Here is a 14,019-nt window from a genome sequence, read left to right as displayed (position 1 = left end):
ATTTGGTCTACTTGTTTGTCTTTCAAGGTGATGATACAGAAACATTACCATGACCACCTGAACAGCACCTTCCAGGTGGCAGAAATCAAATGAGCTTGCAGTAGCTGCTAACAATAACCGAAGTGAGAAGCACATCAAGTATATGGTGATATGTTTCCATTACTCCTTCCACTATCTGTATTCTGTCCAGGGCTGTACTGTTTCATACTGACATTGTTATCAGGTATGATATTTCTTCAGTGTTACTGCCCAAACCAACAGAAATGTTTATTTTGCTTTCACATTGTCACAAAAATATTTCAGTTTTAAAGTGAATGCCTATTACAAAAGTAAGCACCATAATACAAATACATGGTGTAAATACTATAGTTTCACTATGCAAAACAAAAAAGGACTTCTGTTATTAATTTTCAGGACAGTGAGGGTGACTTACACATGAAAAACGAGAATAAGCATTAAATTTTAAACTTCCAGAACTAAAAAAGTCTCTTCCAGCCACGTTTACTGGAGTGACTTCTTAGCTCAATATTTGACGTCTCTTTCCTTTGTTCATGTTCATCAGTATGACCATGGTTGACTGTGTCACAGTAGTCAATATGTAAATTCTGATTTTCGACCTTAAAAAACATTATTTTGTGTTTTTGACTATCATATTTTGCGTTCAAACAGCAGGAGGCACTGCAGTAAAAAGCATACCTCTAAGCGAGCACGTGTAGTTTGTTCCAACTCAAGTTTTGACTCCAGCTCCTTGGTGCGCATTTCAAGACGACGTTGTGTTAGGCTTGACGATGGATCACCCAGGGTCTCCATGCTCTCAAGACGAGTTGTCAGTTCTGCAAGCTGTTCACGAAGTGAAGCTCTTTCAGATTCCAGTTCTGAGACACGACCTGCCTGCTCCTGGAGTGCTAGCTGCTCTGCAGATAATTGCTGAACTGTCGAACGGTACTTCTTGAGGACCTGTGGATCAAAATATTTTCTTAATTAAATGTCTGAGGTTTCATTAAATGACCAGAACTTTTTTTAACATTTGCTATCATTTATGCAGTAAATACGGAAACATATTTCCATTTTTCAACAAATTTAGGAGTGACACATGTATCTGTTATGCAGTATGACATATATAAAGTAAGTGTACCTTTTGCTTTAATGTCACCTTACGAGTCAGATGTTTCCATCACTTTTTATATCTCTTACACACAATCATGTGTCCATTGTACATCTGTCACAACAATTTCTTCCTCATCATTACTATCAATCTATTATTATTATTTCTTTCCCTTCTCAGATGTTACGTCTGGTTAAAAATGGAAAGTGACGCGGACCTTGATCAAGCGTGACTTCCTTTTAACTGTATGGTATATGTTACATTGGATTTAGGAACTTTCGGGTAATTGAAACATGTATCAATAATTACAGATTTCTGTAGTTGTATACATACATTTGGATGTAGCTGTATTGCGTTGATGTACTGGTGGATATTGTGTGGTATGACTCCTATAGTTGATAGTATAATTGGTATAATGTCAACTTTATCTTGATGCCACATGTCCTTGACTTCCTCAGCCAGTTGGATGTATTTTTCAATTTTTTCTCCTGTTTTCTTCTATATATTTGTTGTGTTTGGTATGGACATTTCGATTAGTTGTGTTAATTTCTTCTTTTTATTGGTGAGTATGATGTCAGGTTTGTTATGTGGTGGTGTTTTATCTGTTATAATGGTTCTGTTCCAGTATAATTTGAATTCATCATTCTTCGGTACATTTTGTGATGCATACTTGTATGTGGGAACGTGTTGTTTTATTAGTTTATGTTGAATGGCAAGTTGTTGATGTATTATTTTTGCTACATTGTCATGTCTTCTGACGTATTCTGTATTTGCTAGTATTGTACATCCGCTTGTGATGTGATCTACTGTTTCTATTTGTTGTTTGCAAAGTCTGCATTTATCTGTTGAGGTATTGGGATCTTTAATAATATGTTTGCTGTAATATCTGGTGTTTATTGTTTGATCCTGTATTGCAATCATGAATCCTTCCGTCTCACTGTATATATTGCCTTTTCTTAGCCATGTGTTGGATGCGTCTTGATCGATGTGTGGCTGTGTTAGATGATATTGGTGCTTGCCATGTAGTGTTTTCTTTTTCCAATTTACTTTCTTCGTATCTGTTGATGTTATGTGATCTAAAGGGTTGTAGAAGTGGTTATGAAATTGCAATGGTGTAGCCAATATATTTATATGAGTGATTGCTTTGTGTATTTTGCTAGTTTCTGCTCGTTCTATAAAGAATTTTCTTAAATTTTCTACCTGTCCATAATGTAGGTTTTTTATGTCGATAAATCCCCTTCCTCCTTCCTTTCTGCTTAATGTGAATCTTTCTGTTGCTGAATGTATGTGATGTATTCTATATTTTTGGCATTGTGATCGGGTAAGTGTATTGAGTGCTTCTAGGTCTGTGTTACTCCATTTCACTATTCCAAATTTATTATTATTTATTATTATTATTATTATTATTATTATTGTTGTTGTTGTTGTTGTTTTTGTTGGTGGTTTTGTTATTATTAATCAAAAGCTTTTGTTCCAGTATCTTGTAAATCACTGTCTACAGATGTGCTGCTAAAAACTGACATCACTGGACCAGTGAGTCTACAGTAGTTCCTCATTTATACAGGACCTGCGACACTGATAACCACAAGCAATGCTTTTTTAATCAATTATTAAAATTTCATGCCAGGTTTACAACTCTTTAATACATCCACCCAGTTCTAAATCCATCTCCATGTGTACACAACACACACACACACACACACACACACACACACACACACACACACACTCTTGTACACCTACATTGTGTTGATGATCATGTGGGGAAATGGTCTGGGAAAGGGTGACAGAAAACAGGAAAGTGAGACTGTAGGAAAGAGGGGAATGATGCTGGAGGTTACAGATTGAGGCCAGAAGGATTATGGGAACAAACAATGTGTGACAAGTGTAACTCCTGTCTACATAGTGCAGTAAAGCTGGTGCTGGAGGGAAGGACCCAGATGGCATGTGTTGTGAAGTAACCATTGAAATCAAGCATTATAAGGTCAGCAGTGGCTCCACCTTTGGGTTGCAAACTCTGCTCATGGCCACGGTCTGGTGGTGGTCATTCATTTGCATGGACAGTTGGTTGGTAGTTGCACCCATATAAAGCGCTTTTCAGAAATTGCAGCTGAAGTGGTATGTGACATGGCTGCTTTCACAGGTGGCCCTGTCTCTCATGGGATAATAGAAAAAGCCTGTGACAGGACTGGAATTGGTTGAATCAGGTAGGGAGTGGGAGTGGCATAGGGATTTACCAGGTAATTGTATTTTTTTATTTTTATTATTATTATTTTTTTATTTTTCATATCTAGTTCCGTAGGACCAAATTGAGGAGCAAATCTGCAAGGTCACGGAATGTTCCAGTACATGAAATTACAACATAAAAGTAATGACAGATAAAATAAAATGTTTATGAACCCAAAAGAAGACAAGCCATATGTTTATGTAAACAAAATTAGCAATATAACGCAGGAATCAGCTTAAATTTTCAAGGAACTCCTCGACACAATAGGAGTGACCCATGAGAAAACTCTTCCGTTTCGATTTGAAAGTGCGTGGATTACTGCTAAGATTTTTGAATTCTTGTGGTAGCTTACTGAAGATGGATGCAGCAGTATTTACAGGCCTTTCTGCACAAGAGCCAAGGAAATGTGATTCAAATGCAGATTGGCTTTCTGCCTAGTATTAACTGAGTGAAAGTTGCTAATTCTTGGGAATACACTGATATTGTTAACAAGAAATTACAATGAAGAATATATATATCAAGCGGTGAAGGTCAGAACACCCAAACTAATGAACAGGGGTCAACAAGAGGTTCACAAACTTACATCACTTATTGCCGAACCGCTCACTTCTGAGCCAAAAATATCCTTTGAGAATGGGAATAGTTACCCCAAAATATAATAACAAATGATATAAGTGAATGAAAATAAGAAAAGCAGACTACTTTTCATGCCGAACTATCACTTACTTCAGATACTGTTTGAATAGTAAATATGGCAGCATTAAGTCTTTGAACAAGATCCTGAACATGGGCTTTCTAGCTGAACACCTAAAAATTTGAATTGTTCAGTTTCACTAATCATACGTCCAGCCTTTAAAATTAAAATGTCATGTTTTGTTGAATTGTGTGTTAGAAACTGTAAAAACTGAGTCTTACTCTGTGATTTAGCGTTAGTTTCTTTGTAGAAGCCATGAATTTATGTCTTGAACTGCACTATCTGAAACAACGTTGCACACAACAGCCTTTACTACCAAGCTAGTGTCATCAGCATACAGAAATATTTTATAGTTATCTATCAGCTGACTTTGGTGCAAAAAAAGGTGCAGCTCTTAACAACAACTACTACAGAAAGTAGTGATCCCACCACCATCCACTACACTGTCAGCTATAAGCTTTGCCAGCCTCCCCTTCCCATACCTACTGAGGTACAAGCCATATCTAGTGAAACTCAGGGTAGGTTGGGTGGGCAGTGGAATACCACTTTAGGAGAGGTGGAAACAATTTTGGGTAGGATGTCCCTCATTTCTGGGCACAATGATAGATAGTCAAAGTTGCAGTGAAGGACATGCTTCAGGCGCTCCAGTCTGGGATGATAATGGGTGATGATGGGGAGAGGGTGGTGCTTCTGCTTTGCAGCTGGTTCTTTTCCTTGAGGGTGGTGAGAGGAATAGTGGTGTCTAGGATGGCACAGGAATCTGTCTGTGGACTAGGTTTGTGAGACAGTGCCTGCTTCCACCACAATTATGACAGAGGAGAAAATAACTAGTCCACAAATTGGAAGATTTTTGACTAGAACTATGAATAGCTTCAATTTTAATGATCACATGCCTATTCTACAACAGCAGTCATGGATCGCAGCTGTGGCTTGTCAACCTGCAGCAGCAGCATCAGTGACACACCCAGTTTCAGTGATGCCGCATAACCTACAGCTTCCCATCGATATCCAAGTGTGGCAAGATTCTGGTGAGCTATCCAAGCTGATTAGTTTCTGAAAGGGCTCTTCATAATAGTAGTAGTAGTAGTAGTAGTAGTAGTAGTAGTAGTTGTGGTGTTTGGGTTGTGGGGTAAACTGCATGTGGTTTTGCAAACAGAGTTTGTGAGTATACTATAGTTGTGTAGCTAGCATTCTTACAGTATTCAGCTGAGACTAATTAAACATGATATTGTAGAAATTGTTAATCCGTGGTGATGAGAAAAGTGGATGTGGATATCCTGGCTTGGTTTATAACACCCAGACAAATATACATAACATTAGGAAATACTAAAACAAAATAAAAAGTTAAATAAAAGCACCAGACACCATACTAGAACATCAAATCAATGAGTCCTGTAGGGAAAAGAAAGAAATACAAAATAGCATATTGCAGTTACAGGCGATATCTTCCATCTTACCAGAGGAGCAAAATTCAAAATTATTGAAACAGCATGATTTATTCTGAAATGAAGTGAATTAACAATTCAGAGATGTTAACAAGGACTTAAAAGAATTTAACACAATACTGATCACATCTCAGGCATACAAGTAAGGTATAGATGTTGGAACAAAGCGAAGATTTGGATGCGGACAACATTTCAGGCTCTACACTTGCTAGTACAGTGGAGTGTGCAGTTGATTTAGTTGATAATAGGGCATAAGGAAGGACTGAATCATCTGCAGATAAACCCCATTCTAATGCAGAAACAGACAGAACAGAAACTGAACTACATAAAATTTGGGATGAATTAAGTAAGATTAAGGAAGGAATCTCTGAGGAGGTACATGATATAACAATACTATAGGCCTATAGGCATCTCTCTCCCTCTCCCTCTCCCTCTCTCTCTCTCTCTCTCTCTCTCTCTCTCTCTCTCTCATTTTTATTGTAGGTAAGAAATATGGTGTAGCACATGCCCACTGATTTCCAACAGTGTTGTGAGCATGGCTAAAACATCCTGAGTTATGGAAACACTGACTGGATGAAATATGGGCAATTAGACTAAATGACCAGTGGACTATAGGTCCCAGCAATGAGTAGTTCATGAGCAAAAATCAAGAAATATTGTAAAAGTACTTAATGATCCATATGGATAATAAATACTTATTATCCGAGGTTACATGTCCATAGCAAAAGAAAGATCACCTGGCAGGAATGTTATGAGACTTAATCAAAGTCATGTTAAGACAAATACATGCCTATGACTACTGGTTTAGAATTCATTGTGTGGCATTCACCATGGGATAAACTGGAAAAAGTACATTCCTCACAAATGAAACAACTGGAGCAATGATTATGCATCAAAAACATATGAGCTATTGATATTTTCAGTTAAGAAGATTAAAACTTAGTTTTTAACTTTGAATGTTTGTTGTCTGTTGCCATTTTGCAGAAGTTATGACATCATTCACCTATGAGTGGAATCTGTAGTGTGATGTATCAGTTCGGTGCAGTGACATGTTGCACAAGCATTTTTCGAGCGATGAATTACGATTGCCACTATAAAAAGTTTATTTTTATAATGAATTAGATACACTAATGTTTGGATATAAATTTTGTTGATGTGCACATATCATGAAATGAATGGACATTGTGTGTCTGCAAGGCTGGACGATGATAAACATTGTGCCATGCTCACAGTACCTGCTGATCTGGAAGTTTATTTCGTGTCATCGGCATCTGCCTTCGAGGTGTGGTCTGAGCAATAGAGCAAGAGCAGATGTGATAATGCCTACACATCATGGGGACAAGAGCAAACTTCACTCAATTGGAGTATGTTAAATAAGGCAGTTCATTTGTGGACTTTGTCCTTACCAATTTAATTGTGATGTTTGGAATATTAAAACAACTTTACAATCACTGTACGCAAGAGTACAATATACAATATGCTGATTATCAGAAGCATTGTATTTATTTTGTGAATTGGATGTTTGATCTGTACTCTTAACTTCCAACAGTAGCTACAGCACTCTGAGAGAAAATGTTCTATAACGAGAGATTGGTGAGTGTGCTTAAATAGTAAGATGAGCAAGATTGAATTATAGGAAGTCTTACTTCCTGATCAGATTTTACTTTGCCACTTGATATTACATTAAGAAACCAGTGGAACATATCGTAAGACCCAGGTGCGACACCTACCCAGATCACCCGCCCAGTACTTCCTACTCCAATCCTGCCATAGACTAATCGTATCTCATCAGCAACAGGGCCACCTGTGAAAGCAGTCATGTCACCTATCAGCTCAGATGTAGTTTCTGCTCCGTATTCTATCTGTGCATACCACTAATCAACTGTCCACTCGAATGAACGGCCACGGCCCAACCGTGTCCAAGAGTAGAGTTGACTATCCAGTGGCGGGACACACTGCTGAGCACAAAACACTTTAACTCAATGGCTGCTTCACAACATGTTCCACTCGGGACTCCTCCCAACCCCCTCCTCTCCCCTTCCCAACCAGTTTTTCAGAACTATGTAGATGGGAGTTATATTTGCAAAACATCCTTCATTTCTGTAATCCTCCTGACCTCAATTTCCATTATATCCCTACACCTACACTTTCATCCCAACAGTGCCCCCTTCCAATCAACTGCCTCACATCAGCATTATGGGCTGCTTGAACCCGTGTTTCGCACACATATCCGATGCACCTGTTGCCTCTCCTTCCCATATTCCTAGCATGTACATCTGGTACCTCCCTCTGAACCACCAGCCACACTTCGCCAGTTCATATTATTATAACTAATCTCAAAAATGTATCAAATAAGCTATTTGCGGCTATATAGCAGTACTGAACTGTGTACATGTTTTGAATACCTTATGAAAGTAACAACAGAATGTAACATATTTCACATATTAACACAAAAATGAGGATATTTACCCTAGATGAGGGTGCTGGTTATGTGATCAGTGTCAGAAGTAAGTTGCTGCCATTATTAATAGCAAGTCTAGCATTTCTCACTTGCTTTCAGTATCTCTTAAAAAAATAATTTACTCATTAAAGTATTGCTATTTTGCCTGCATTGTGATTTGTAACTGGTTACATTGTTTATATCCCTCATGCAGCCATTCTCATAATGTAAAATGCATATATTTAATGCCACAGTACCCCCCCCCCCCCCTTTTTTTACCTCTCCTTACTGAAAACACAAGACTATTCAGGTTTTACACTACTGTAAGACAACATCAAAAAATATTTTCACTGTCAATTTATTACAAGCTGCGATGCAAAAACAAGCTAATACTTGTGGCCCACTGGTACATGAGTCACCTAAATCATACTTTCTTGTTTCTGAGACAATAGCTGTAGCTTTTCCTTACCTCTGCCAGCTCTTCTTCATTCTCTTCCAACTGCGTCCTCAGCTCCGAACGTTCCCTTGCAACGGCTGCAGCTCTATCCTCTGCCTCAGAGCGAGACCTCTGTGCTTCCTCGAGCATAGCCTGAACCTCGCTCAGCTCCAGCTCAGCTGTCTGACGCGCCTTCACTGCTGCCGCTCGGGCCACCTCCAGATCTTCCAACTAGTTGCAAAATACAAAGAGAAAGAGGAAATTTACAATATTGAATGGATACTATGGAAGGTAGCTCTCCCGTGAAAATACCAGATCTGTCAGCTTAGCAATTTTGTTCACAATTTCTTGAAAATTATAATAGCAACATTCTGCAAGCATTAACTGAATTAAATGTGCTGATACTTCTTCATGCCCATTGTCATCAACATTATTTATATAGATATTGGTCTAGGACAGGGTCTCATGAATATAAGTGAAAGGGATTAGATATTATACAGAGTGTTTGACTATTATATGAACAAATGGAACAGGCAAGTACAGTACAATGAAACAGTAAAATAATTCTAATGAAAACAGGTCCGGAAACCAATGGTTTCCTCAATACAATGTGTTATGACTGAATGAACACCTCACAATAGAGTTCACATAATACAAAGTGCAGACATGCACTTGAGGACAAATACATTACAAGTATTCCATATGGCCACGACTAATGTGAAAGCAGGCTTCAACAGTTCTCCTCATCAATGTCTGTACACATTCAGAAATAACAGGCATGTCCCCAATGCATTGGTAACTATCAGCAACATGTTCCAGGAGTTCATTAATACTATTTAAATGGCTGGAATACAACAACAAAAATCCAACACGTTCAAGTTGGGAGACCTGATGGCGGGCTAGACATTCCTATACATCCACATGAAAGTGTGCCAGTGCACTATCATGCATGTACCATACAGGGATTCTGTCACCATAAAGATCACTATCGAAACAGTTGTTTTGCTTGTGTCACAGAAAATGAAGGTACACACCACCAGTAAGTTGGACAGGTAGAAAATGTGGCAGACCTCGTTTTATTAGGATTATTTGCTTGATTATCCTCTGCTTGTCACTATCATTTGTATCCTTACAATAGTCAAACAGCCTGCAGATGGAAGATACCTGATGCTGACGACTATCATCAAAGCACAAGACAGGGAGCATTCAGCTTACAAATGTTGACAGTTATCAGCAGAATCCAATAACTTATACCTGAAGATTATCAAAAAACAAATTTCTTTACCAATGACCTTGAAGAGCTGTATGTATGAGAAGTGTTCAAAAATTGTACAAAACAAGACTGTGGGTATAACTGATGTCTATATTCAAATGTAATCACCAGAGGCTTGAGCACAACTGCCCTACTGTTTCACAAGCCAATGGATTCCCTGTTCTCAGAATTCCTGTGATTATGACAGGAGCCAGTTTTCCATAGTGTCCCTTAGCTCATCATCTGACTTGAACCACATCCCTTTGAGATGATTTTTTAGTGAACCAAATATGTGTAAGTAGCAGGATGACATGTCTGTGCTTGAGGAATTCAATGATTATCGGATCTCAGACGTTGAAAAAGATTGAGAGCATCAGCTCCATGCTGTGGTAACAGCTTTGAATTTTTTAGCGGGAGGTGACAATGCATGCTCCCACTGCATACAGTCCCGCTTTGTATCTGGCTCAAAGTAACGGCACTGATCGTCACCAGCAATGATCTGCTCTAGGAAAGCAGAGTCTTTACGATTCCAGAACAGGTGGTGGTGTGCTAGCCTCACATGCAGCTCCTTTTGCAGTTCTCTGAGCTTCTTCAAAAACCACAGCGTGGTCACTTTCTGGCAACTCTAACTGTTGTACGCAGTTGTCCACAATGTACCAACCCTGGCCCCCAGCTCACTGTTAACATTTGTATTCTGAAACATCAATCACTTCTCACTAGGTCATTCACCCTGTCAATGAGTTCAGCCATGATTACTTCAATTGCCTGGACTGGCCTTAGGTCATCACTCAAACACTTCCGGCCTTCATGAAAACGGAGACAACTTTCTCATTGGCTTGTCAGACACACAGTCTCCCCCACATGCAGCCACTTTCCAGTGATGTATACTAGCTGGTTAAATCTCTTCTGCAGTCAGAGGTCTGGTAATGCCTCACTGCTCCACAATTCTAAAATCTTGCACTTTGAATTCAATGATGCCCTTACATGCACACTGTATCAAATGGACAGAACACACAACTGCCTGCTTCTCTCCTGCAGCATGTACCCTCACATGTGAACAACCACACCAGACACTACTTCACATCCCTAAATGTCTCACTATGTTCTCCCAAAGTGGCATAAGCAAAATTCCAACTGTTTTGGTTGTTACAGCGCTTTGTACTTTTTCATTTGAACAATCCTTATAGATGGGAACAAATAAAAAAATTAATAATTTTTTCTTCTTGGGATCTATTTTAGAAAAAGGGGGAAAGCTGAATTAGGAATAGCTGAAAGATCATTGGGATGCTCTATTCAGTTTCATAGAGCAGGAACGTAATGAACAGAACTAAGAAACATATTAATAAGCTGAAAGTGTTAGAGACAGTGGTTTGGAGAAGATCTGTAAGAAATTCAAGAAAAGAAAAAGTAAGGAACAATGTTAAAGAGAATGGAAGTGAAACAAGAATTATGCAATATTTTGGATAGAAGGAAACTGCAGTGGTATGAAGATCTAAGAAGCATGGCAAAAGTAGAATATTGAATCTAAACTGAGATGTGAAACTGAAGGATGAAAGGAAAGAAGACAACCCATTACTACCTGGGCCCAAAATGTCAAGTCGATAATAATATTTGGTGCAAAAGAAGACATAGAAGACTGAAATACATGGAAAAACAATCTTGAGGAGACAGGGCAGAATATTTGTTTGCTAATATGTTAAAATTTCTGAGCTAATGTTATAAATGATGTAGGAAAGTTCTTGTAGAATGTAAGTACTTCGGGATTAGAGGATACCATGCACCGAAAAGCAGAAGCGTTAAGTTGTCAGTAGGCACACACAAAAGAAAGAAAATTTTTCTAGCTTTCAGAGTTATCATTTTTAGATGATAGAGTGTAACACACACACACCAGGTGGCAGGTATATGGGCTGGAAAAACTGTAGCACCATTGGGAAGCAGTGCATGCTGAAGGTAACATGGGGACATGAATTGGGAGGGGTATCATGTGGGTGCCAATGAACGAGCCACACATTTGTTTGTAAATCTTCACTTCAAATGAGAAGAAATTGTAGGTCAAGATATAGTTAATAAGATGAGCAAGGAATGAAGTGATGCCTTAAGAGTCTGAAGGGTGTTGGAAGAGGTAGAGTTCGATAGCAGCAGGACCATGGGCATGAGGGATACAATCCTATCACCTTCTCCCAAATCATGTCCCAGCATCACCTTCAGCATATGCTGTTTTGAACACTGTAATCATGCTACCCCATAGAAGTGCCATCCCTCTCTCCTGCATACCTAGCTGGATAAATCGGCCATCTCCTTCCACACCAACAGCCACCCACCCCAGTCCCTCCCCTTTTTCCTGCCTCCCTTTTCCTCCAACCACCCCACTCAATACTACTGCCATCACGATCTGTCCACCTGCTGCAAAATAGCATTAGCCCTGTTAGTCTAGCCGACACTATGTATGGGGTTGTGTGTGTGTGTGTGTGTGTGTGTGTGTGTGTGTGTGTGTGTGTGTGTGTGTGTGTGTGTGGGCGCGCGCGCAAACATGTTTTCTTGTGCTGTAACCAAATACTGTAATAATTGAATCATTTCAATGGTATTTTTCCACAACTACATAGTACCTTACCTCACAATGAAGTACTATGAAAGTGGGCAACTCTAACTATGCTTCTCTTTAACTCATTGTTTGGAATCATTGATATCCTTTTTTTTATTATTCTTCGAACAGCTGGATTTTATTTGACCAACTGTCACATACCTACCACTGTCTGTCAGCCAGACTCTATACAAATGAGTACGATACAAAAATAAATAACAACAAATAAAACGATCATCACACACACACACACACACACACACACACACACACACACACACACACACACACACACACACAGTCTCTTAACATTTAAAAAGCAAGAATAAGCTATCTAATATTGTTGTTAGGGTTTAGGGGTAAAATCTGAAAATTGTGAAACTAGGAGACAGAATGGCTGGCCAGTGTTTTCCTTCAAGAGGCAGAATTCTAATACTGCTGACTGGCACATTTAAAAACTATTTTCAGCTTGTGGAGCTGTTAGCTCTTTCCACAGGAAGGAGAGAATGACGGTTTGGGAAAAGAGCCCCTGTCACTGAAGCCCCAGGTTGAGAGAGATCCACCCGTATTGACAATCTGGGCTGCAGGTGAACCTCCATCCTTCCAAAACTTATCACACTTTCCTCCCTGCGGAAAAAGTTAGCAATTCCAAAACCTAAGAATAGTTTTTTTTTTTTTTCACTTTCATGTGTGTCTATCAGCGATACTGAATTTTGTCTCCAAAGACTAAGTATTGGCCAGCAATTTTGCCCCCTTATAATTTTACAGTTTCCTTGTAATGTTATTACCATTTTCAAATAGCTGTTAATGAGGACCAAAAGTTTCCATATATAAATCAAAGTATAATCACCTGGTTTCGAAGCTGTCTAACAAGAGCTTTGCCTGGAGAGTCTGCCCTCGCCCTCTCAAGCGCCGCCTGTGCATCCCGCAAGAGGGCCTTAGTCCTGCGAAGGTCACGCCGCAGTCGCTGCAGCTGCTCCTCTTCCTGACTGCGACCAGCGCGAGCCATTTCTTCGGCAGCTGCTAACCGCCTCTCCAGTTCATGTCGTTCCCTCAGGAGAGCGGTACGTTCCTCGTGTTCTGATTCTAACTGGGCTTCCAGTGCTGTTTGAGCCAAAGGAAGTGGAAAGTTATGTTTTGTGAACTCTGTTTTTATTCATATTCAAATTAAGCCACAGCAATTTTTATTAAAAGTACGGCACAGGAACAACAGACTGCTAAATGTTATATTTTGTTTACAGTCTGATTAAAATTACTTGATAGTTGACGTCACATGCTGTTAATGTTTAACACAGAGCAGTGTTGGAGGTGGCCACTGCACAGTATGTCACAAATGTAAGAAGCTCTATCAACAGCTGATTTTAAGTGACCAATGACAGAGGACGCATTTTGTAGCCCTGAATTTAAACTCGCATCCTAAGCTAACCACAACCTTTTGATGTGCAGTGTACCCAAGAAAACAGCGATCAACAATCTGAAGTACAACTACAATCACAACTGCTTTGTTCACAGCAATTAAAGCTAATCTCTAAGAGCAAATGCAAGACAGAAAAAATTAGTTTCTGCACTAAAAGCAAACTGTAATTTTTCGTTATCATTGGTAACCTGAAACTATCCTCACACTGGCTACATGAGCTGTCATATTACCAACCGATGAGCAATCCACAGAGGACCTTGGTTCGGTTAAGGCTCTTCCACTTTTCTCTGTCCATAGCCAGTCTTTTCATTTCTGAATATTTGCCTCCTTTGATATTGTCCAGCATTTGATATCTTCTTTTTCCTCTTCCCCTTTTCCCTCCACCATTCCTTCTATTCCTTCCTTCAATAAACAGTCTCTCC

At 39.3% G+C, this 14,019-nt stretch overlaps 1 protein-coding gene across 1 annotated transcript in view; it reads right to left on the bottom strand.

Moving 5' to 3' along the window:
* LOC124712411 (unconventional myosin-XVIIIa) overlaps window positions 1–14,019 on the bottom strand; it is a 1,310,522-nt gene that overhangs the window by 8,830 nt on the left and 1,287,673 nt on the right. The window contains exons 28-30 of the mRNA XM_047242706.1: window positions 13,031–13,284; window positions 8,381–8,578; window positions 697–957 (exon numbers count right to left, since the gene is read on the bottom strand). Coding sequence (XP_047098662.1) covers window positions 697–957; window positions 8,381–8,578; window positions 13,031–13,284 — 713 coding nt within the window. The remainder of the gene's footprint in view (window positions 1–696; window positions 958–8,380; window positions 8,579–13,030; window positions 13,285–14,019) is intronic.

The sequence above is a fragment of the Schistocerca piceifrons genome, chromosome 8 (genome assembly GCF_021461385.2).
Source record: "Schistocerca piceifrons isolate TAMUIC-IGC-003096 chromosome 8, iqSchPice1.1, whole genome shotgun sequence".
NCBI lineage: Eukaryota > Metazoa > Arthropoda > Insecta > Orthoptera > Acrididae > Schistocerca > Schistocerca piceifrons.
This window is presented reverse-complemented; position numbering and strand designations above follow the sequence as displayed.